The sequence below is a fragment of the Polistes dominula genome, unplaced genomic scaffold, assembly GCF_049000335.1.
Source record: "Polistes dominula isolate Pdom_NZ unplaced genomic scaffold, Pdom_raw_medaka contig_75, whole genome shotgun sequence".
Classification (NCBI taxonomy): Eukaryota; Metazoa; Arthropoda; class Insecta; order Hymenoptera; family Vespidae; genus Polistes; species Polistes dominula.
The window spans coordinates 3,558,184-3,581,795 of NW_028301003.1; the positions used below are offsets into that span (position 1 = coordinate 3,558,184).

At 31.9% G+C, this 23,612-nt stretch overlaps 5 protein-coding genes across 10 annotated transcripts; 3 read left to right on the forward strand and 2 right to left on the reverse strand.

The window, feature by feature from the left end:
* The first annotated feature begins 13,558 nt into the window (after nt 1-13,558).
* LOC107070918 (eukaryotic initiation factor 4A-III) lies at nt 13,559-14,139 on the forward strand. The gene is made up of 2 exons (XM_015329476.2): nt 13,559-13,777; nt 13,868-14,139. The coding sequence occupies exons 1-2, from the start codon at nt 13,683-13,685 to the stop codon at nt 14,118-14,120; spliced, it is 348 nt and encodes a 115-aa protein (XP_015184962.2). The 5' UTR covers nt 13,559-13,682; the 3' UTR covers nt 14,121-14,139.
* Nucleotides 14,140-14,232: 93 nt separating this feature from the next.
* Nucleotides 14,233-17,881, reverse strand: LOC149032167 (uncharacterized). Of its 3 annotated transcripts, none has more exons than XM_089173943.1 (2): nt 14,807-17,881; nt 14,233-14,421 (listed from the first exon to the last, which is right to left on the reverse strand). In XM_089173943.1, the coding sequence occupies exons 1-2, from the start codon at nt 16,563-16,565 to the stop codon at nt 14,348-14,350; spliced, it is 1,833 nt and encodes a 610-aa protein (XP_089030069.1). In that variant the 5' UTR covers nt 16,566-17,881; the 3' UTR covers nt 14,233-14,347. The 3 variants fall into 3 exon arrangements, with proteins under 3 accessions (XP_089030069.1, XP_089030070.1, XP_089030071.1); XM_089173944.1 differs by having other exon boundaries at nt 14,337-14,421; nt 14,754-17,881; XM_089173945.1 differs by lacking the exon at nt 14,233-14,421 and having other exon boundaries at nt 14,894-15,070; nt 15,147-17,881.
* Nucleotides 17,882-18,308: 427 nt separating this feature from the next.
* On the forward strand, nt 18,309-19,230 carry LOC107070945 (uncharacterized). Of its 2 annotated transcripts, none has more exons than XM_089173952.1 (2): nt 18,309-18,504; nt 18,596-19,230. In XM_089173952.1, exon 2 carries the CDS (start codon nt 18,621-18,623, stop codon nt 19,029-19,031), a length of 411 nt encoding a protein of 136 aa, XP_089030078.1. In that variant the 5' UTR covers nt 18,309-18,504; nt 18,596-18,620; the 3' UTR covers nt 19,032-19,230. The 2 variants fall into 2 exon arrangements, with proteins under 2 accessions (XP_089030078.1, XP_089030077.1); XM_089173951.1 differs by having other exon boundaries at nt 18,314-18,504; nt 18,599-19,230.
* LOC149032168 (putative methyltransferase-like protein 25) lies at nt 19,074-23,612 on the forward strand. Of its 3 annotated transcripts, none has more exons than XM_089173946.1 (5): nt 19,074-19,658; nt 19,983-20,334; nt 20,548-20,645; nt 20,747-20,976; nt 23,167-23,612. In XM_089173946.1, the coding sequence occupies exons 1-5, from the start codon at nt 19,074-19,076 to the stop codon at nt 23,462-23,464; spliced, it is 1,563 nt and encodes a 520-aa protein (XP_089030072.1). In that variant the 3' UTR covers nt 23,465-23,612. The 3 variants fall into 3 exon arrangements, with proteins under 3 accessions (XP_089030072.1, XP_015185003.2, XP_089030073.1); XM_015329517.2 differs by lacking the exon at nt 23,167-23,612 and adding an exon at nt 21,281-21,469; XM_089173947.1 differs by lacking the exon at nt 23,167-23,612 and having other exon boundaries at nt 20,747-21,088.
* LOC107070919 (uncharacterized) lies at nt 21,093-23,160 on the reverse strand. Its single transcript, XM_089173950.1, has 3 exons — nt 22,448-23,160; nt 21,471-22,235; nt 21,093-21,368 (listed from the first exon to the last, which is right to left on the reverse strand). The coding sequence occupies exons 1-3, from the start codon at nt 22,508-22,510 to the stop codon at nt 21,138-21,140; spliced, it is 1,059 nt and encodes a 352-aa protein (XP_089030076.1). The 5' UTR covers nt 22,511-23,160; the 3' UTR covers nt 21,093-21,137.

Below are 23,612 nucleotides of genomic sequence, written 5' to 3' on the forward strand. Positions count from 1 at the left end.
TTAAAATGTGGTACGTGTATTGAAAGTAAAATGCATAACTTGTCGTTTGAAAATAAAAGATCTAGAGCAACGGAAATTTTAGAAAGAATACATACTGATTTAAATGGGTCACATACAACCACTGGTTTTGATGGATCGAAATATTTTTTAACCTTTATTGATGATTATAACAAATGCGCGTTAGTTTATGCAATGAAAGCAAAGACGAAAGTCTATGAATGTTTTATTGATTATATTAATAAAGTTGAACATTTGACCAAAAAAAGAATAAAGAAAATGAGGTGCGATAATGGGAAAGAATATTTAAATAAAGAGATCTATAGGTTAATAAGAGAAAAAGGCATATTATTAGAATCTTGTCCTCCGTATGTACATGAATTAAACGGAACGGCCGAAAGATATAATAGAACAATCATGAATTCAGTAAGATGTTTACTTAATGAAGCTCAAGTAAATCGTAAATACTGGCCAGAAGTAGTTAAAGCCGCAGCTTATTTGAAAAACAGAACGATTGCGAATACTATTGAAAATAAAACGTCTTACGAAATATTCTTTAAAAAGAAATCTAATATCAGCAATTTGCGTTTATATGGAAGTAAAGTTTTTGTTAGAGTACCAGAAATAAAAAGAAATACGAAATGGGATAGAAAAGCTGACGTAGGAATTTTATTAGGATATGATCATGTTGGATATAGAGTTTTGATAAATAGTAAAATAATTAGAGTCAGACATGTTGATATAATTGAAAATGATACAAATTTGATTGATTACAAAGATGAAAATGAAAATGAGGATCAAAATGAAAAATCAAATAATGAAAATGAAAATAGTTTAAGAAGGTCTATACGGGAAAAGAAAAAGCCTGATAGATATGATGCAAGCCGTGTAAATTCAAATGATATTTATGTAAATGTTGTAAGCGCAGATAGCCCTTTAAGTTATGAAGAAGCGATAAATAGTGATGAAAATGATAAATGGAAAGAGGCTATTAACAAAGAAATAGATAGTTTATTTAAAAATAAAACGTGAAAGCTAATTGAAAAACCTATAAATAAAAAGATAATAGATTTAAAATGGATATTCACTAATAAATCCGAAAATCGAAAAAAGGCAAGATTAGTAGCTAGAGGTTTTCAACAAACTGAAATATTAGAAGATTTATACTCTCCAGTAGCAAGAGTTCAAACTTTAAAATTGTTATTGTCTTATTGTTGTCAAAATGGTTTAAAAATTATGCAAATGGATGTAGAAACAGCTTTTTTAAATGAAATTGTTAAATCAAAAGTATATGTAAAACAACCCATCGAATACGATGATGGTACAGATAAAGTTTATCAACGAGAAAAGAGAGAGGCGTTGTATGGTTTGAGAGAAAACCCAAGAGCTTGGTATGAGTGTTTTGATGATTATATAAGTAAAATGAAATTTAAAAGAAGCGAAAGTGATTATTGTTTATATATGAAATATGAAATGTATGATACAATTTATTTAATATTATTTGTAGATGATCTATTGATCTGTGGGAAAAACAAAAAAAGACTTGATGAAATAATAAAAACTGAATTGTCAAATAGATTTGCCATACATATATTATATATGTATTAATATATTAGGGATTTAGTATATAAGCATGTAACGAATAAAATCTCGCCCCTTATATTCGTCTTTCATGCATTGACTCAAATCATTTTTAACAGTCTTTAATTCACTTTATAGATCAGCTATATAAGTTTTCATATTAGCCAATTGTTCTTCGTATACCTCTCTTTGCATTTTGTTAAATATTAAAAGTGAATTGTACCGACGGCGTGCGTATATTGAAAGTGAATTGTACCGACGGCGTGCGTATATTAAAAGTGTATTGTGCCGACGACGTGCGTATATTGAAGGTGAATTGTATCGATGGCGTGCGTGTGTTAAAGGTGTATTGTACCGATGACGAGTGCTGCGACGAATCTTTGTATTTCCTGTAATCTGATATTTTTGAAATTAGTTAACAAATCTATATTAGTAATAAATTCGTATTCTGTTATGTAAACAAAGTGAAACAATTCAATCGAGACAAAAGTCCATTCCACTAGCAACAGGAAAGTGCTTTTGCAAGAACCAAATCAAGTTCTTCATCACACACAAATCCAGTAACCTATCAACACGGCACTAAACACTAAAAGACTTGAAGAGTTTCCAAATCTGACGATCAACACCAACGGAAGACCATCTTTCGGGGATTCTTAACCACCTTGGAGCAATAGAAATATCGGGTAAACCACTATCTCTTACTCGCTTAATAGGTTTCACTCTCTTAGCCCAGATCCCGGGTAAAGTACTGGCTCTACAGACTGACCCAAAATAGGGCATATATTCTTTCGACCGAGTAAACGCTGGTAGCGTGACCGGATCAAAGAAAATTATCTTTAGAATTGTTCTTGCTCCTTGACATCCCCTTTTGGGATGGGCTATGGAGCCCATTATGTGTCCCAGCCCTTATGGGCATATTTCTACACTACAAGCTATTTTTTTGAAGCCCCATAAATTGGTAACTAAGGTAAAAAAAAAAAAATAATGATGTACAATTATTGTGGTCCCATAAAAGTACAATTAAGCTAATTATGAACAAAATCCACGATCTCACATTTTTTTCGTTGTCCGCTTCACGTGAAATGCCCCATCTACATTAAATGTTCAACGACTCAGTATTGACACCTTAATACCTTTGAATTTTATGGCAGTGGGGTATTTAATGAGCGTTTATTAGTCTTTTGCAGACATAATAATAAACATTAGTCACTTTGCCAAAAGTAATAATATAACGAACAATGATTATAATAAACTGTTTTTAATATCGCAAATTCGAACGCGAATAAATTTAACGCGTATTATACGGATTGACGCGAAAAACAAAACTACCGGACTCATATAATTTCGATACTAAACCTGTTTGTAGGTAGGAGCGATAGAAGAGTATAAGAAAAAACAGAGATAAACTGTAGGTAGGCGACAAAAGAATAAGGTACAAACGAGCCGAAGGTACGTTGTCTGTTTTTTTTTTTTACCAAACGTGTCATTTCTTTTCTATTTAAAAATGTTTCTATTTTATTGATGTTAAGGTAGGGCTGACAAATAATAACGTAGAGTTATGATAGAAAAAGTATGATGTAATATTTATTATAAGAAACAGTGAAAAGTAATGTACTGCACATCTAGTCCAGAGCTAGATCGAATACAGACAGAGAGAAGGCGTACCAGCGCCCTGTACAAAGGGACTATACAGCCCGTAGGAAAAGTAGGCACAAGGAGTAGGGGAAGTTAGAGTGAGAAGACATAACGTCTTATATGTACGCTATTCTTAACACTCCCACCCGGTATATCTCGATACTACATAAAATTTAGTTAATAAAATCTTTAAATGATTTAAAACATAAAATAGATTCAACAAAATCTTTAAATGATTAAAATCATAAATAGATTCAACAAAATCTATAAACGAATAAACTTTCATACCAATTTATACTGAACTCATTCAAAATAAAATTAATCTAATTTGGTATTTTTTTGCATGGAATGTCAGTTAACTCTCAGTTACACCGCTTAGCCCTGCGGAGAGAAAGAGTTATTCCCTGAATCGGAAGAAAAAAATAATTTAATTATTCATAATCAAATCTGTTAGATATTTATGTATTTCAAAGGTTAACGTCTTTGTGAAAATGTCAGCAATCTGTTTATTTGAAGGAACCTAGCTTAACTTAACCAAATTTAAATTAACACATTCCCTAACATAATGTTCTTTTCGTTCAATCATGTGCCTAAATTTATTATTACCATCTGATTTTGCACATGCTATTGCTGACTTACTATCACTGAACAAACATATTGGATACCAATTTTTTTTTATTATCAACTCAATCGACTGACTGATTGATAGCAAGGCTTGGCATGTTTCACTTAATGCGATGTATTCAGCTTGACAAGTAGAGAGAGCAACTCTTGGCTGATTATGTGTTCGCCAAGCGATAGTATCACCTAATAGCTGTATTACATACCCACACGTAGTTAGTGAGCCTTTGCAATCAGAGAAACTTGCATCAGCATAAGCTTGCAACTCTTGTGTTTTGCCTCTGAATGTCAAGGTCATACTTTTCGTACCTAGCAAGTAACGCAATGCTCTCTGCAGCACATTCCATTCATTTTTAGTTGGATTTAATTGGTGCCTACTCAACACATAAGTAATGTACGCCATGTCAGGCCTCGTACCGTTAACTATATGCAATAAGGTTCCAACAGCTTCTCTATAAGGAAAGTCTTATGTCAGTGGTATAGCGACAGATTCTTCCCGATCTATCCTTTCTCTATTACGAACTTTATTCGAGACTATAGGTGTTCTCTTAGGATAGGATTTTCCTTCTAAGAATTTTTCAAGCGTTTTATCAATAAGCTTTTCCTGATCTAGTTGCAAGATTTTATTTTTTCTATCTCTTCAAATTCTAATACCCAAGTACTCTCTAGGTTCACCCAAGTCTTTCATTTCAAACTCAGCTTTGAGCTTTTCTTTAATTTCTAACATTTTACCCGGATGATTACCTATCTCTATTATGTCATCAACATAAACAAGTAAATGTACAAAATCATTATCATCTTTCCAGGTAAATAAGCATGGATCAACTAAATTTTTCTCGAGCCCTACTTTAAGTGCAACTTTAGTGAATTTTTCATTCCATTTTTTCGGACTTATTTCCAAGTCATACATTGATCTTTCAAGCTTGCAAACTTGACCTTTCGACTTTTGACCTTCAAGAAAAAGTCCTTCCGGAATTTCCATATAGATTAATTGATCCAACTCACCGTACAAGAAAGCAGTATTAACGTCCAATTGACACATATCAAGGTCGTAAACATCTGACAAACAGAGATCTACGGTTTAGCAGTCAGAAGAAATTTGAATTCTTCATAGGATATGCGTAACGAGATTTGGGTAGGATACTACCACAAAATTTCGACTGATGCCAAGCCGAAGCATTCTAAGTGTTCCATCGACTGGTGAAAGTACCTCAAATCTAAGGCACATGGCACCTAAACACATGTTTAACGGCAAAAAAGTTATTGAAATTGCGTGCAAAGTTTCGACATGTATCTTCAACGAAGGATTCCGAACAGTGATGAAGATGAAGGAAATGATGGGCATGAAAATTGGGCCAGGAGCGATCGACTTTGCTAAAAGACGCGACGACCGACGTATCGAATCTGCGAACCGTCGAAGCTCTGAGTGCTCAAAAGATGCCAGATCAAAGTGGAAGAAGGCAAGACTGGAAGAAATTGAAGAATATGAACAAGAAGAAGGTCTATTGTACGGTCCAGGCATCGCAGATTAAGTTTAGGTAAGAATTTTTCACGATTTTGAGTAAAAAAAACTTTAAACGCGTTTTTCTCGAAACTACGTTTTGAAATACTAGCTCCATCGTATCTCACGAACCAGTAAACCGATTCTTATAAAATTTAATCCACATATTCTACACATGAGCAGTAACAAAGTGACGCTAAATCTTTTCTTAATTTTAATTTTTACTATTTATTTTTAGTCAAAAACAACGAAAAAAAAGGTCATTGTAACGTTTTTTTGTAATTTGTCCACCATTTTTTTATTTATTGATAAAATTTCATATATTACCGTCACTTTGTAGCTGAAGTCATACAGAATATAAAACCATTTTACTTTTATGTTTCAGGTAAGCCATTCTCAAGTTCTGATGGAGCTACCAAAGCACTAAAGTTTTGAGGTGTTTTTTTAAACTACTGTTTTTGCAATAAAAAATTAATTAAAATGAAAAAACAAAAATTCATTTATATAGTTTAAGACTCAATTTAACAAACACAACAACTTTTATATCGGTATCTTTTATAGTTTTCTTGGAAAAAATTCGCGAAAATAGCCTTTTTTTTAGGTGCTTCGAGTAGAACGTCCCCTTAAAACCTCGTATAACAAGTCTCGCCTTGTAAAACTCACCTTTTTCATTCGTTTTGGTTATAAACACCCACCTTGAGTCTATAATATTTGACGGTGTTTCTTTTTTATCAAATTCTGGTCTATCTACTATCATCCAGACTTTGCGCAAGCCTATAGCTTTTAATTCAGCTATAAATGCTTTTATCCAGTGTTCTTTCTTCAGACCATTAATAGCCTCTTTATACGTCTTTGGATCATTGTTGGTTTCAGCTAATAATGCGTGACATTTTTCATCAATTTTTAACCTTGTGCTTTCATCAACTTTACATTCTACAGACTTATCAAAGGCATAAATGAAATTTGCTGATACATCATCCATAGGAAGAGGATCAACAATCGTTTCGGTATTTTCAGGTGTATTATCAACCTGTTTTTTAGGACGACCTCTCTTTCTTTTAATTTGCGGAGGAGCTCCCTCCAAATCTAAAATCTCGATATTGTCTTCTACACTTTCTTTATCGAATTCTACTAGCCAAGTTTCTTTGTTTATGGCAACGTTTTTATTCAGCCAATTTTTAATTGTTAAATAACCAGAGGGAGAGAGTCAGTTTTCACTTATTATTTAAGAGGACACGTCACCTTCGAGTGTAAAAAAAAGCGGTTTTTTTGTGAATTTTTGTTGCAGCCGGTTTTATTAATATCAATACAAATTTTTGGTATATGTAGGTTATATATCTGAACTATATTTATAATTTTGTGTGTGTAAAAATATTTTAAATTGTGTTGTCTGTGGCCACTTTTCTAAGAGTCCAAAAAAAAAAGGTAATTTGCAGTTGCCCTCACTGGCAAAAATTGGTTCATCTAAAAAAAAAAAAAACCGAGTGTTGTCCTTTAATAGAGATGTTTGCGCAGGGAATAAACGGAAGGAAATTTTGATTTTTTAATTTTTTTCAAAATAGTTGACTTTTTACTAAAAAATTGACTTTTTTGCAGAAAAATCGCCGAGTTTTCGAGAAAAAAAAATTTGCATTTTATCAAAAAATCCTTTCGTTCATTTTCTAGATAAATGTATCTAGTATTACTGTACAAATTTTGGTAAAGATCGGATAAATGATCTGGACGCAGCGAGGGCAACCATTTTAAAAACACGAATAGGAGAAATTAACGTTTAAAGTTAAGGTAACTTTTGCATTCATACTTACATTGAATCATCGATTCAGGGCCTTAAGAGGTACCCTCTTATATAAATATAAATCTATAAGTAATTGAGGAGAATACTATTATAATAATATTATAATCAAATCAGATATTGTATTAACTAAAAATATCAATAACTATTGATATTCTTAATAGAAAAGTCAAGAAAATAGATAAATAGTTTCCAGAATCTTCGTTTACGAGAATCTTCCAGGTGCAAGCGCAAGCTGGCTGGTACGTTTGGTGTCTAACAGATGTCGCTAAGTGTTAATTTTTTTAGGATAGTAACTGGGTTGTCGCTTAAGTCTTTTTCTCAATTTAAAAACGAACTTTAAGGGGGTATTCTGGTCTAGAAGCATGGATTTTAGGTATTTTTCAAGTGCAATAATAAAAAGACGAATAATATTTTCACTATCTATAATGTTACAAGATATTTATTAATATTTCAAGGATACATGAAAAAAAAAATAGTGAAAAAATTCAAAATTGAAAAAGATATAAGCTGATGAAGTGGGGGGTCTCAAAAAATTTGGTGCTCGACGGTTGTCACGATTGCAGCTCTTCTAATAATCCGAAATAAAAAAATAAAAAAGATTATTAATTAAGAATAATGCCGCTATCGTTCGAACTAAAAGAATTGAAAAAAAAATTTTTTTCACTAAATTACGGCTGTCTGAAAAAACGATACATTATTTTTACCACTTTTTTTACTGTTCTGAATTTTTTCAAAATAGTAGAAATTGAAAATTGATGTAAGAGGTTTGATTAGTACGATAGAGAAATGCATAGAGAAAACTCTCACCAAATTTCAAATAAATCGGTTAAGTAGAACTTGAGATATCATTGCAACCGTGACAAAAAAAACAGTTTCGAGAAAAACGCGTTCAAAGTTTCGCATAATAAGGGTAGGATATAGGAAGCCGCGTCACTAAAACAGCTATATCTCCGAAAATAATTTGAATTTTGAAAAATCTTCTTAAGGACATATTCCTAAAAGGTTAAGCTTTAAAAATATGAAAAAAAAAATCGATTTTTTCCAATTTCTAGACCAGAATACCCCCTTAAACATTAATACTCTTTAAACTATATCTGTCTCCGTAAACAAATCTTTCATTAAATCTAGCATCCCTACTCTCATAAAATTTGCCATCTTCTGGCTTTAAAAATAAATAACCCGTTCTAGTATAACCTATCAGAATTACTCTTCTACCAACACATCTAAATTTCGGTCCTGTTTTTCTTTGGACTTTAATATAAGCAAAGCATCCGAACCGTTTTAATTGATTGATATCATATTTATAATTAGGTGCAAATGTATGTAATGGAGATTCCATATTATTACTAGCATGTGATGTTCGATTATACACGTATGCCGCTGCGCTTACTCTTAAATCCCACATATTTTCCGGTAATTTCGAATCATATATATACGATCTAGTTTTTTTTTATTACAGTCTGATTCAGCGATCCCATTCGTACAATAATTATCGTACGCGTACGATAATTTTAGGCCCTGTACGATCCATTTGGAATTTCAAAAACTTGATGACCTTTTTTTTAGGTGCACCCGCACCCCCACCACCACCCCTACCACCCCTACCACCACCACGTACGATCCGTGTACGATCCGTGTACGATCCGTATACGATCCAGTGTTCCATCTCCCTGTGGACCGCCGTTTTTATCGTTTTCATGATAGGGTTTTGAACTTGATGACTAAAAAAAAAAAAACTTGGACACTTTTTCCACATTTTGAAAATTTTGTTCGAGAAATAGTTGGATTTTTTTCGGATTTCAAATTTTCCCGGGGCGTACGATAATTTTCTTGCCGCGTACGATAATTTTACGCCCCTGTGTCGATCAAACGAACTAAAGTCTCTGGGATCACTGGTCTGATTATAACATTCGGCCACTCCGTTATGTGCAAGCGTATCAGGACTTGCAGGCTCAAGTTCAGCTCCCCATTTGTTCAGAACTTCTTTTGTATAACCTCCCATATATTCAAGTGCTTGATCACATCGTAAACGACAGACCTTTTCATCTCGACCAAGTATATTTCTAGCAGATTTTACAAAAGCTTTAATGCAAGATCCCGCTTCACTTTTATTTTTAATTGGATAAGACATTGCCAAACGAGAATAATCATCAATTACTACGACTATAAATCTGTAGCCTTAAGGATAAGAAGCTGGGCTTATAGGTCCCATAATATCACTATGTATTGTTCCCAACGGTCTAAAAGCTCTCTATCTAACTGTTTTAAAATGGCAATCGTTTAATTTTAGCTATTTTGCATACTTCACAATTATCCACGATTTCGTTAAATTCGGCAGATTTGATATCTTTCAAGCGAGGATATTATTTTTGCAAACGCCTGAGATAATTACTTGATGCATGTCCAAGTCGTACATGCCACAATAAAGCTTTATTCATTTTTATATTAGAATCATCCAAGGACATGATTTCATCTTGTGGTAATTCAAGAATCTCATTAATATCATAAATAATTCTATCTTTTACTGAATTGAAGATATCTGGTCTATTTATCTCAGTTATATTCTCAGCTGCAGAGCTTTCCTGTACTTCTTCTACAGAAGAGCTTTCAACGTCAGAAATTAAACGTCTTTCTGTACTTTCTTTAATAATTAAAGGAGCTTCACCTGTTTCAAGAGAGTTTGTTTTTCCAATTTCCCTTTTTAATTCTGATTCTTTTTCAATCTGCTTAGCATTTTTAAGTCGATTAGAACTTCTCGTAAAATACTTATGTTCATGAGGAGTTACATGTTCACCATCTGTTAAGAAAACTTTTCGACAAGATCTATTCTCATTATAGCCTGCCCCGTCACTACTTTGATTATCAAACTTGAATTCAATTTCCCAGAAGGGTTTGTTATATATCCCTGTCATAAACGACTCACAAGTCTTGGGATTGTAGATATCAATTATTTTATCATTTAAATAAATTTCAAGACTCTTTTCTACTAGTTTTCTTAACGAGAGCAAATTTACCGATAGATCTTTAACATATATTACATTGTGCAACTCGCGCGTTTCTCCATTCTGCAAATTTAATTTTACTGTACCTATACCGTTAGCTTGCAAGTCTGCTTGAGAATTTTTATTAGCACATTTAATCGATTTAACGTCTGATTCATTCAATCTTTTGAAAATTAATTTAAAATTTGACAAATGCTCTGTAGCACCCGAGTCCACGATAAACCGTTCAAGTGTATTTGTACGATCCGAAATGATCGTACGGTAACTGGCTGTATTAAAATGCGCGCGTTCGATTCTATCGATTAATATAAGATTCTAGATCGATACTCGTTACGAGTATCGAACGACCACAAGCGACTATCAAAGCACTAACCTCTCCTCTCGCATCTCTACCTCTCGCACCCCCACCATATTGCGCTCTGCTGGACCAGTTCAAAGGACCATTCTTTCTATTCCACCACCGGACGCCTACAACGATACATCTTCAGCATCTAAGGAACACAGAAGTCACAAGGAACAACAAAGGGAACATCCCAACCTTTCCGATTGTGAACGTAAGCCTATTCAGCCCCACAACCTTTAAGATTGTGATCGCTATATGTGAGGAGTGCGAGAGGTGAGATCAGTCCATTATATAATTTTCTCGCGAAATATAGTTTCCCGCGTGGCAATGCCACGTGGTAGATTTTCATTATTGTATCTTACAAATATCATCCAGGGTTTTTATGCTACAAGGCTTTTCCCTGACGAGCCAATAAAGCTTCGCATCTTTTATTGGCTCAACCACGTGTTTTATTTTACACCTGAACCTAACCCTTTATTCTCCACATCATAGCATATACGAATTTGCCAGAGGACTCTTAGTCGAGAAATTTGGTCATAACAGAAGACTTTTCTGTTTTATTTATTTACTGTTAAATTTCCTTGCAGCTTCTTTTTATTCATCGTCCAAAAAACGTAATTTATTTGAATATGCAATTGCCATTGCTACCGTAATTTCGAATGATACGTCAGGATAATTATCTATATAATTTTTTATTCTATTGTCATTGAGTCCATAACGGAATTGGTCGCATAATATTTCATCCTTACGATCCGTATAATTGCATTGATCCATTATTTTCAATAAACTTTCAGCGAAACTTTTGACCGTTTCTTGATCATATTGCTCACGACACACGAAACATCTTCTGTGTGAAGAAAATTGTTGAAATATTATATGTTAAGTAAATTTAAGCTTATATTTAGAATGTAGTTGTCAATATATATAACCTTCATAATAAGTATGTGTATAACGATATTGACTGTTGTGATTGTTTCGTAAGCTAACCGAAAATATTCCGAATATTCTCGAACCGGAAATCGGAAAGAGTTTCTTGATTTAAATGTATTTAGAATAATCTAGAAACTTCGAGAAGGTTCGACGGAAGTGATTAGGACCATTGGTGGGGGAATGTATATATAAACACGGTGAAAAGGCAGCGACAGACCTTCTTGTTTCGGTGAGATTAGTTACATGTGTTCTATTATATTATATACTTCTTCTAATAAAACTCTTTAAAAGTATCTTCGAGTTCTTTTCTTAACATGGTAGCAAAGCATGGCTACGTGATTACGTGATTACTATATTAAAAAAGGTAATAGTGTTTACAAGTAATAAGAAGAAAAATCCGCTCGTCTAAGAAAGTAAAAAAAAGTGCAGGTGTGAAATGAAGTTCGTGCTTAAATAAAATAATACAGGAAAACTCATATAAGCATACAGGAAAGCTTAATGAGTATCGAAGAAAAATATTGGTATCTGAAAGATAAAACTCCATGATGGGTGTATACAGTTACGAAGGAATAGGTAATTGTGTTTCTGTGCGTATTTGAAACGGAATCAGTGTTAAAGTGTGTACCCGTTGACGATTTAAGGAAGCTGTGTAAATATACTAAAGAGAAAGGAAAAGCAAGCACATAAAATAAAGAAGGGTTAATACAAATTTTGTCTGAATATCATAAAGAGATATTGATATAATTGAGGAATTTATGCCCCAACAGTATTATTTTTGTAATTTAAATTAAATTTACTCGAATATTGCTGACATTTTTCAACAAACAGAACATTACCCTTTTCATTTAACTCATACTCGAAATTCTCACCTGAATAGATGTTGGCACCTTGACCACCTCCTTAGCCATTTCTTTAGCCCCCACGTTTATTAAACTTGCCTCTCTTTGCTCCGTGGCCAAGCTTTCCACCACGGCAACATTGATCGAGCTTGCGCTCACCGTCAGATTTAGAGTCGTCCTCGTGCTTTTGATTGAACTGACCTCTAAAACTGCCTGATTTGCCTCGGTAGTAAGTGTTAGCAAACCCGCGGCCTTTCTGGTTCTATGATGAACCACCTGGCTGTCGATGAGCTGGTAAGCTGACCAAAGAGCATTGTTTTGCTTTGTGACCAGGTTTGTCACACAGATGGCAGTTGTTTTTCTTTAAAGTTCTGCACTTCGATGTAAAGTGTCCTGGCCTTCTGCAGTTCTTGCAGTAGCTTTTAAATTTCTTTTCTTGTGACTCAGTCCACAATGCAGTTGTTGTTAAATGCTCTTTAGATGACAGCCTTTCAGTCTCCTCCTTAGTAAGAAAGGCTTTTAATTGAGCATACGGTAAACTACTTCCCTTGTCGCTCTTTTTGGGGAAGTTTACGCCTTGAACACTTGGTACTAACTTGTAAATAGCATTGTAAAATGCATCTCTTTTTTCTTCTTCTGGTAACTTTTCAGTTCCCGGAAGGTCGTCAAATGTTCGTACAATTTCTTCAAATTTGTTACAAAAATCTTTAACTCTCTCTCTACTTGGATTATATCGTATGTTATGCAGCATCTTGCGAATAGAACAAGTCGATACGGTATTTTCAAGAGCCTTTAAATCTTTTAATTTATCAAGGATCTCAAGTGGACTTTCCTGGTCAATCAATACGATTTACGCGCTATACCTTTTACTGTGCCAGCTGACGATTTTTGTTATTTAAATAATTATATTAACTATCAACTCTACAAATTTTAGCTTAAAATGAATGAAACTCAAAAAATTTTTGACGTGTTTTCGGTGCTCCCGTTGGCTCACCCACTGCTAATGCGCCAGCTGACGGTCACTATGCCTTACAGCATAACTAACTTTAACATTCTACTAATTATGGTCAGAGGTAAAATGACTGACAAAGAAATGTCACTGGCTCCCGGGCTATAACGCCTTTTCTTAAATCAGTTACTTCATTACATAACGACACAGTTTGTACGATGTAATACTTAGTTTCTTATTGAATAGTTACGTTGACACCATTAAGGCCCATTGATTTAAAGAGTTGGCAGAGAACTTACCTTCTGGGGGTAAATTTTGGACAACTCCGGGTACAAAAATTTTGAAGAAGGAATAAAACAATTTTTCGTTGCCGTCGAACGAGAAGAATGGAAGTTCGATACTCTTTGTGACTTATATAACACATTAACAATTACCTAAGCAGTTATATTTTGTAATACAAAACGTAAAGTCGATTGGTTGACGGAAAAGATGAGGGAAGCTAATGTTACAGTTTGTTCTATGCACGGTGATATGCCTCAGAAAGAAAGAGATAATATTATGAAAGAATTTATTTCTGGACAAAGGTAAATATTAATTTTAAATAATAATAAGAATTTGTTATTTCATTATGTTGAAATTTTGGATATTTATTTTATTCTCATTTATTTTTGTAGCCGAGTTTTAATCACAACTGACGTTTGGGCCAGAGGAATTGACGTTCAACACGTATCTCTTGTTATTAATTATGATTTACCAAATAATCGTGAATTGTATATTCACAGAATAGGAAGATCAGGTCGATTTGGCCGTAAGGGTGTTTCAATTAATTTTGTCAAAACCGATGACATCAGAATATTGAGAGACATCAAACAATATTATTCAACACAAATTGATGAAATGCCTATGAACATGGCTGATTTATTTTAAATTATATTAGCATATTGGATTTATGTTATTTTCTATTCATTTCTTTTTTACCCTTCTCTTATTAAGGGGTTATATACAGTTAGACGGCCGAAAAAAAGTGAATTTTCCAGAATTTTTTCTGAGAAACCTTTTAAATTTATTGATCCAAAAATTTATACACATATTATGGTATCTTTTAACTGTATTTTAAGACTTAGTACTAGTAAAAATATTTATTTGAAAAAGAGCTACAGCTGATCTCCAGGAGCTCCTCTCAAAAAAGACGTTTTGCGGTGACCACTATATCTCGGAACTGGATCATCTGAAATTAAAAAACCAAACAGATTTCGTTAAAATAATGTTAAATCTAGTAATTAATCGAAGGAATAAGCAAAATAAAATTTTTTGACAAAATGGCGGTTTCTCAAAAAAAAAAAATCGATTCTTCACCGAAATTTTGGCCTTAAATTGTTTATAAAAAAAAAATATCTATCGGAGAAAAAAAATCTTCGATTAATTACTAAAAAATATATTTAAAAAGGTCGTGTTAAAATTTGAGACTAATCGGTTTAGCCGTTTTCGAGTAATGTTGGTCACCGACTTTGATAACACCATTTTGAGAAAAACGCGTTTAAAGTTTGGAATGCACTTTACATGGGATAAAAAAATTTTTTTTTCAACTTATATGGAGTTGTCTATTCCAGGACCATATAATACACCCTCCGCCGATTCAGCAGCTTCTAATAACTCAAGCTGATGTTGTCTGCGAGCCATCCTTCCATCTCGGGTGCTCTCACGCGCTCTGAGATCGGAAATGCTCACGCGCTTCTCATCTTCTTTTTCGGCATATGAATGCGCATTGGGCCCAAGTGTAATTCCTATTGCATTCATATAATACAATAGTGATGCCATTCCTTCATTAAATATGCCAGCAGCTATGTATGCAGCAATTTCCACAGTTTTCGAACCGGCTGGAACAATTTTGGGAGAGATTGTCCAAATCAGTTGATTGTAGCTCTCGTTGTTGTTTTGGTTAAAACCACCTACACATCTCTCCAATAAATTCTCACTGCTGAGATCTGTGAAAATCGGATGTATAGCCTCAGCAACATCTTTTGGTAATGGCTCATAATCATGTTTGAAAGTGGATAATTGATTGGTAGCTGCAGCCTTCTGCCAGTCGCACCATGATTCTGGTCCTTCCGGGCACTTGTGGTGCTGAGGTTCTTCGTCACTTGAACAATAATGGTAATATGTGGCCCATATAGCATTATACATTTTTTGAAGGGAATCACAATTTCTCCTTATTGCTAAGCCATAATAAACTGTCAACTTATCGATCATCTTTCCAGTAAGTTTGCCTTTTCCACCGAGAGTTTTTTTTTGTATTTTTTTTCCTTTTTTGTTTTCAACTGTTTCAACATTTTTGTTGACACAATCTCTGAGTCGCGTGCCCATTCGTTTCTGTACGTGTCCAATACATTCTTTTTTTACAACTTCTTGATCACCATAAGGTGCAGCCTTTAAAATTCCTGAGTACGTTTTGGAGTCACCGTCTCCGATGTAATTTTTGTACATGACTCCAAGTTTTTTCAATGAACATTGGAACATTTCGATGACTGAATCAACTTCCATTTTCCCAGAAGAACCAGAATGATTTGCAGTGCAAGTATCTTCATGTTCTGCATACCATTCCTTATATTCTTCGGTACTGAGTTTCTTCTTCCAAGTTTCACACTGTTTGCAGTAGAAACTTTTCACAACAATATCTATGATTTTACCAGAATAGTATCCGATCAATGATGTCACACCGTACAAGGAACAAAACCCTCGCTTTTTCCATGTACCATCGCCAGATACAGTTAATTCTGTCGAATCTTCATTGCCTTGATGTTCGGAAGTCAAATGTTTTTCTTCAGTACAAGCCTTTTGAAAAAGTTTTTCGGTGGCTGTTTTTATACTGGAGTGAATATTATCTATTATCAAATCGTAAGTGGGCTGTGATATAAAGGCTCGCATGTCCATTAATCCACAAAATTTTGCTGCACCTTTTAACCCTAATCCGAGGACTCTCATGACAAATAAAAATCGTCGATTTATTTCATAAGAATGCGCGACAAAAGGACTAGAATTTATGTTACGATCTGCACACTTATCACACAGCAAAACAATTTTAAAACCAAGTCCTCGTTCAGAAGCAGTTTGAAACTTGACATTTCCGTCACAGATCTTACATTTCACATATTCAGAAATTGCTGCAAATACTGTAATAAAATTTAAAATGCGATACTCAATAAACGGATCACGTGGAACTGAGATTTCCTCTTGTTCTTTAAATTTTTTCGCCGAAGCACTGAAACTACTTTCATCCGTTTCAGCTGTTTTTGGATTAAAAACATTTTTGCGCTTTTTTGTTCTCGACTTACGTATGTTAAGAGATTTTCTGATTTCTCTGGAAGCCTTCATTTTCACAAAAAATTACACAAAAAATATGAACAAACTCACAAGTTTACTGCTTGGCTTTGTTGTTTATACTGACTACCACTCTTAAATATTTTCCAGTTTGGGGTTAGAAAAATACAAATTTACATTTCAGGTATAGCAAAACACTAACACACTGTTGCTTTACACTACACATCTAAATACATTAGAAGGGAAAATTTACAATAGGCAGGTGCATAAAAGGGATAGCGTTCCAGGTAGTCGCTGCCACTCCGACCTTGTACTTCCAAGCACTCTGAAACGCCTTTTCAAATTAGCTTGTAACTTTGAAAATATTCACCAGAACGATATGAAATTTTCTGTGTGTATTCTTAAATATATGTACATTAAGAAAATAAAATTAAAAAAAAATCGATTTTTTGAAAATTCTAACTGTATATAACTCCTTAAATCACGTTTAAAAAAAAAAAGAAAAAACAAATAATTTCAAACGATGAAATATATGAATATTATTATTGAAACAAAAGAAAAAAGAAAACGAAACTTTCGTTAATATTGCAAGTAGAATGAAAAAAAAAAGAAAAGAAAAAATAATAAGTTATTAAAAAATAAATACAATTAAATAATTAAGTGGTAATATAAGTAAAAATGTGTACGTGTACATTATTCATATGTAGATATGTGGGAAATCCGGTGACCGCGGGCCGAATGACTAGTTACTGACCACCGTAACGACCAATGAGGAAGCCGGACATGACAAGGGATTTCACCTTTTTTATTTGTGATCTCTCAGAACAGATTTTATTCAACAAGATACAGAATTTATACACACACGCACAATGAGATACAGAATGATAAATTGATATGGAAGAGAGAGCAAGCGCAGTCGACTGATAAGCTTGGCGATTGATATCGAACTCCTGTCGAGAAATCCGTTGGATCGATGATCTCCGAGAAGCGAGGAGATGATCTGGGATGTTCGTCACTAGGCCCGACCAATCAGATTCCCAGGTGCAATTACGCCGCGAGTTCTGACCAATCGGCCGCCTCTACATCATGGTTTAGTTACAAAGCCGAGGCAGAAAGTGTCGCTGCAAGACACGCACACCTCTGGTAGTTTTTGGGTACGTCTGCCGAACTTGGCGCTGGCAGCCGCGAGATGTCGGCACCGTCCTGGTGCATGTAGAGGGTTTCTCTATAATAAAGATAATATTAGACTGAATTTTATTTTATGATTTTTATTTAAAGGATGCGACTTGCTTTTCTTTCTTGTACACTTCTCAACGGCTACGCACAGACTCTTCTAGTCTAGTGACCACTACTTGTTAGCGTGGTTCCCTAGCCTTCTAGTAACTTCAGAGGGCGCAACCTTCGGTCGTACCGCTACATGCAAGACATCGGACCTACCGATAGTCAACCATGGGGTGTCAGCACCAAGCAGATGCGGTGTGGGGAACTAGGTCAACGGAAAAGGTTGATCTGGAGATTTATGCGAAAGTCGTCAATTTAAGTAACAAAAATATATAAATTTATTAACAAGATACAACCAAACTTTTGGACGCCATATATAGGACTAACTTAAATTTCGACCGTTACGTTCAACTTGGGTTTAGTTAGTCTAGTACCCACATAGGGAGGAAGGGCGCCAGTGTGCCGTATCGATACACCAGGCACGCATCGCCACATGCGGGACGCCACACATCCATGTAATAGGGACATTTTCGTTTGTTTAGTTTATATTAAAAAGTTCTTATTTTGTCTATAACCTATCGTTGCAATCGTAGAACTATAGAAATATACAAAAATGAATATAAACATATAAAAAAATCGAGAATATTTTAACTTAATAATATTTAAATGAATATTATGAAAAAATTAAGTATTGTGTATTCTTCAATGTTTCCTTTTATAAAATACAAAAAAGTTCTATCACTCATAGAACATAAAATATTGAATGTATAAGGTAAATATCTTATGTGATTTATATGATATTAATATCATTAATATCAATTTCTTGATAAATTTATATAATTTTAATATATAAATTATTACAGTAGAGAGGTTAGGTTAAACTTGATTATGGCTGAAGGAAAGGAGGACTTTGATGTTAATGAAGTTTTTGAAAAATTATTATTTGCTGAAGATAAAGCACAAGAATCTGCTTATGCGGATGGATATCAAAGTGGAAAAAATAGATTATTACAAGGATATCATTTAGGATATCATAGAGCAACTATAGTTGCTGCACAATTAGGTTATTATTGTGGTGTTTTAGAACAATATTTACAAAGTAATAATACGACTAATGAAAAAATAATATCATTAGCTAAAGAAATTTTAACTAATATTTATCATTTTCCTAAACACAACGATGATACTACTGATATTTTAAAAATATTGGATGATATTAAATATAAATATTTAAAATTTTGTTCCTTAGCTAAATTAAAACGTGGTGTACATCCAGAAATGAACTTTCTTGATTTTTAAAATCAATTTTATATTGGATTGTATTAAAAATTATTTTACAAGATGATTCATTATGAGGAACATTTTTCTAAAATAATCGAATTTTTGAATTTATATCAGCAATTAATTGATTGTCATTTAGTTGACTTTATCAGTCATAAATTGTGGGATAAATGTTTACCAGAATTATTAAAATTAGAATTGGAAAACATTGAAACGACTAACGATATTTGGAAAGAAAATGAAAACGTTAGTCGATTAAATGAATTTATACGAATGACTAAATCATTGTCTTTGCAATCATGTCCAATGATATTGAATTATAAAGATATTCCAGAATGTTTAAATTTAAATTTAAATCTGGATAATCAAGAATTGAATATTGAAACAAATAACAAAGATGTTGGATTTATGAGTGAAAAAAAATGTCACGAAGTGGAAACACTTGGTCGTGTAATTGGACAAATAGCAAAATCAACTGAAAGTTTGGTAATAGATGCAGGTGCTGGAAAAGCTTATTTGTCTGCATATTTATCGGATAATTACAAATTACCTGTACTTGCAATTGATTCGTCAGATCTTTGTCACAGAGGAGCCGTTCATCGAACAGAAAAAATGAAGAAAGTGGGAAAACAAAGTTCAACTTCGGTATTATTATAAAATACTTTATTTTCTTTTTTTTCTAATCATAAAAATAATTTCTAATTATTATTAATTTAATTATAATTAATAATATATTGTAAAAATAATTGTAGTGTTTGCATTCAATCTTTCGTTTGATTCATCTTCGGTATTATGATAAACAAAATATATACGTATATATATGAATTACTTTATTTTCTTTTTTTTCTAATCATAAAAATAATTTCTAATTATTATTAATTTAATTATAATTAATAATATATTGTAAAAATAATTTTTTAATGTTTACATTCTCATCTTTCGTTTGTTTATTTTTCTTTTTTTCTACAGGTTAAATATATAGTTGCAAAAATTGATGACAACACGGATTACAATAAAATGGTTCATTTAAATTTTCCAAATTGGAATTTAAATAATAATTTAATATTAACCGGACTGCATACGTGCGGATCTTTAGCTCATTCTATTATAAATGTCTTCCTGCATAATAGTCATTTTAAAATTATATGTTTTGTACCTTGTTGTTATCATTTAGTCAACGAATCGTTTAGCAAAAGAATAACATTTTCACGGAATGCCAGAATGTTGGCGCAACAGTGTATAGAAAGAACTAAAAAAACCAAATCTTTATCACCAACGTTGTTTTACAGAGCATTGTTACAAGTACTTTTACATTCTATGGGTAAAAATGTTCATCTATAATTAATATAATTAATTACAATTAAATTGTACGAGTACATGTATATATATAAATATGATATATATATATATATATCATATGTATATACATACACAATAACAATCAAACTCTGAGATATTTTGTATATGTATTTCAAATTATAAATGTTATCTAATTTTGTTGTATATTGTAATAAATATACAATTATTTTTTCAGGTATAGATAATGTTAAAATAGGACGTGGAGGACCATTAAATGATTTTCCAACTTATGCCAATTGGGCATTACTTAAAATTGGAGTTGATAGAAAAAAGGTAACAATTATTGAAGGAAAATCTATTCAATTTGCCATTATAACTAGTTGATATGTTTACAAATTTATAAAAATATATATTTTTTCCTTTTTTTTTTTTAGATACCATCAAATGAAATCTTAGAACAACTTTATCAATCTCATATAAATTTAAAGTTAAAATTGAACCTCTTTCAAATGTTGCGAATATATATCAGTCCAGTATTGGAAGCAGCAATTATATTAGATAGAATAGTATATTTGCAAAATAGCATGAGATGTTCAAAGTCTTTTATTTTACGATTGTTTAATCCTGTTTTATCGCCAAGACAATATGCAATAGTTTCTATCAGGTAAATTTTGATTAATTTCTTTTTACAAACATTTATCAAGATTAAATATTAATAAAGTTGATTGATGGATTAATTATTGTCTTCTACAAAAAAATACATGTACACAATTGAACTAATTGTATTTGATTTAAATCTCATTTTATTTACTTTATGAAAACAATTCATTTATTATTGTCATCATCATCATCACTATTGTCATCATCATCATCATCATCACCATCATCATCATCCTCCTTATTATTTTTATTTTCAACTGATTTCAAATAATCCATTACCGATGAATATCCTTCTCCTTGTACTGTAGGAACTAAAATTCCTGTTGGTCGTAAACCATTTTTTGATCTACATACACTACAATTACATAAACCTCGACAAGGAGGACAAGCCCATTTCTGAAAGAAAGAAATACAATAAGAACAAATAATTTCATTTGTTAAATTAAACATAATTATATTTAATTAAATAAAGAAATTGCATTTTAATTTATAACTTACGGGATCTTTCAAAGATGTTACCACATCTTCTCCGTATCTTCCTTGTAAACATGGCCCACAAAATTGACCCCTCTTACCAAAACATTCACCTGATCTACAAATTGTTTTTGTATCCATAGTTTTTTGTCTACATTGATGGCAACTGGTACCATAAATACTACTGTACTCTTTCGCTGTAGTACTTTTAGCAACATTGTCGATCATTTCCTGAGTTATTTCATCTGCGGATGGTATATTATTGATATTGTTTGGTCGTTTGGTTTTTTTGACACTTTTTTTCTTTCTTTTAGGTCTGTCGGGTGATAATAATAAATTATTATTATAATTGTATTCTTTATCTTCATCATCATCATCGGTTTTTCCTTCACTTTCTTTTTCTTCTTCTTCGTTTACTTCTGTTTTTGTTATATCGGCGATACCATTTTGAAAATGTTTAGCCCAAGGTAATACTTTTCTTAAATTAGGTTTTTTCTTTTTGACTAATTTCGTAGTTTCATTATTTTTGGAATCATCATCTGATGTATTATCACTATTTTCGGAATCATTTAATGTATTAATATTTTTACCAACTTTTGCTCTACTCCTTGTATTATATTCTTTGTGAAATTCCAAACGTGAACTACTCCTAAACGTATTATCCTTCTTATCGTTATGACTAACCCTCCTTCTTTTTTTTGGTGGTTCATTTTCATTAATATTATTTACTTTTTGGAAAGTCTCCTCTTCCTCTTTTATTTTATTTACATCGTTGAAAAATTTTGCAAACTATAATAATTGAAAAAAGGACACGTTTATTTATTTATTTTTTTTAATTCATTTAATTATCAAAAATGATAATATATATTTGACAGCTATTAATTATATTCTAATAACATAAAGTTAAATGGCATTATTTAAATATATATATATATATATATGTAAATAAAAAATGTGATAATATTTTATACAAAATAAGAAGAGATATTTCTTTTACTTACAATAGCATTTCTTTTAGCAATATTTTGTTCTCGTAGTGCATTATAATCACTCATATTTTGCATATAAATATTTACAATCACTAATTTATTTTAATTATACCTTTTAAGCAAAAAATATTACTTTACTGTTCCGTTATTTAAAAGAAACTTATTGCCAGAGATACCAATAAAATATCACTAAATTATCTAACAATATTATTCATTTTTATACTAGAAAATATTACTAGATGTTTTAAATACATAATCAAAATTGTCGTTAAGAAATTAAATAAAAATTACAAATTTAATTGAATTATTAATAAAAAATTAATATTTAACATCAATATCTGAATTAAATAATTATTAAATATATTATATACAAACTAAATAATTAATGACATTTGAATTTTGTGTAATTAAAGTATTGCTCATTCTCATTGGTCTATTCAAATGAAAACAGTCACGTAAATGCGCACGCATGTGAGCGCGCATCTGATATATTTTAAAATAAAAATCTACATACAGAATTAGCATTGTAATGAAAAAAATTGATAAGATATCAATTTAAAAAAGATGTAAAAAAATTGCATACGCGTGACGAAATATCACATTTTTATATTTTTATTTTTTTAAAGCACTCAATATATACCATACGCAATATTTTAACACATTGATACTCAATTTTAAATTGAAATATGAAATACATATGAAATAATAATTATTTATATTTAATATTTCAGAATACAAGAAAGAGATGGAGACGAATATAAAATTATAAATTCACTTTTGAACTATTATCTAAGAAAATTCGAAGGAGATGTTCTTATCTATATAAGGATATGTATCTTATCTGTATTAGGAGTGAACTACTATCGAAATTATATCAACGTTATAAATATTAGACACAGTTCCATTTCATCTCTTGAACGTGTACATCCACAACATTTAAGAAAAAGAAAAACGGTCATATTAGGAAGTATATACTTTAATTTAATTCAACTAAAAGACGTTTTTTTTTGTAGTGTATCCTTCACGTGAGTGATCTTTTACGAATTACGTTTTATATCCTTTTGAATACAAGTTATTTAAAAATATTAAAATATATTCTTACATAATTTTAAATTGTATTACTCTAATAATTGAAAGTAATCGAAAAAAAAACATTATATTATCCACTGTTAGTATA

What these genes read in the sequence shown, in the direction of transcription:
- LOC107070919 (XM_089173950.1), bottom strand. Translation starts at nt 22,510, where the DNA reads ATGCAAAATATGAGTGATTATAATGCACTACGAGAACAAAATATTGCT. An exon ending in TTGCTAAAAGAAATGCTATT is followed by an intron (nt 22,236 to 22,447) that starts GTAAGTAAAAGA and finishes CAATTATTATAG; the next exon opens with TTTGCAAAATTTTTCAACGA. An exon ending in TAACATCTTTGAAAGATCCC is followed by an intron (nt 21,369 to 21,470) that starts GTAAGTTATAAA and finishes TCTTTCTTTCAG; the next exon opens with AAATGGGCTTGTCCTCCTTG.
- LOC149032167 (XM_089173943.1), bottom strand. Translation starts at nt 16,565, where the DNA reads ATGAAGGCTTCCAGAGAAATCAGAAAATCTCTTAACATACGTAAGTCG. An exon ending in GGCGGAGGGTGTATTATATG is followed by an intron (nt 14,422 to 14,806) that starts GTCCTGGAATAG and finishes TTTTAATTTCAG; the next exon opens with ATGATCCAGTTCCGAGATAT.
- LOC107070945 (XM_089173952.1), top strand. Translation starts at nt 18,621, where the DNA reads ATGGCTGAAGGAAAGGAGGACTTTGATGTTAATGAAGTTTTTGAAAAA.
- LOC107070918 (XM_015329476.2), top strand. Translation starts at nt 13,683, where the DNA reads ATGAGGGAAGCTAATGTTACAGTTTGTTCTATGCACGGTGATATGCCT. An exon ending in GAATTTATTTCTGGACAAAG is followed by an intron (nt 13,778 to 13,867) that starts GTAAATATTAAT and finishes TTATTTTTGTAG; the next exon opens with CCGAGTTTTAATCACAACTG.
- LOC149032168 (XM_089173946.1), top strand. Translation starts at nt 19,074, where the DNA reads ATGATTCATTATGAGGAACATTTTTCTAAAATAATCGAATTTTTGAAT. An exon ending in AGTACTTTTACATTCTATGG is followed by an intron (nt 20,335 to 20,547) that starts GTAAAAATGTTC and finishes TTATTTTTTCAG; the next exon opens with GTATAGATAATGTTAAAATA. An exon ending in TATGCAATAGTTTCTATCAG is followed by an intron (nt 20,977 to 23,166) that starts GTAAATTTTGAT and finishes TTAATATTTCAG; the next exon opens with AATACAAGAAAGAGATGGAG.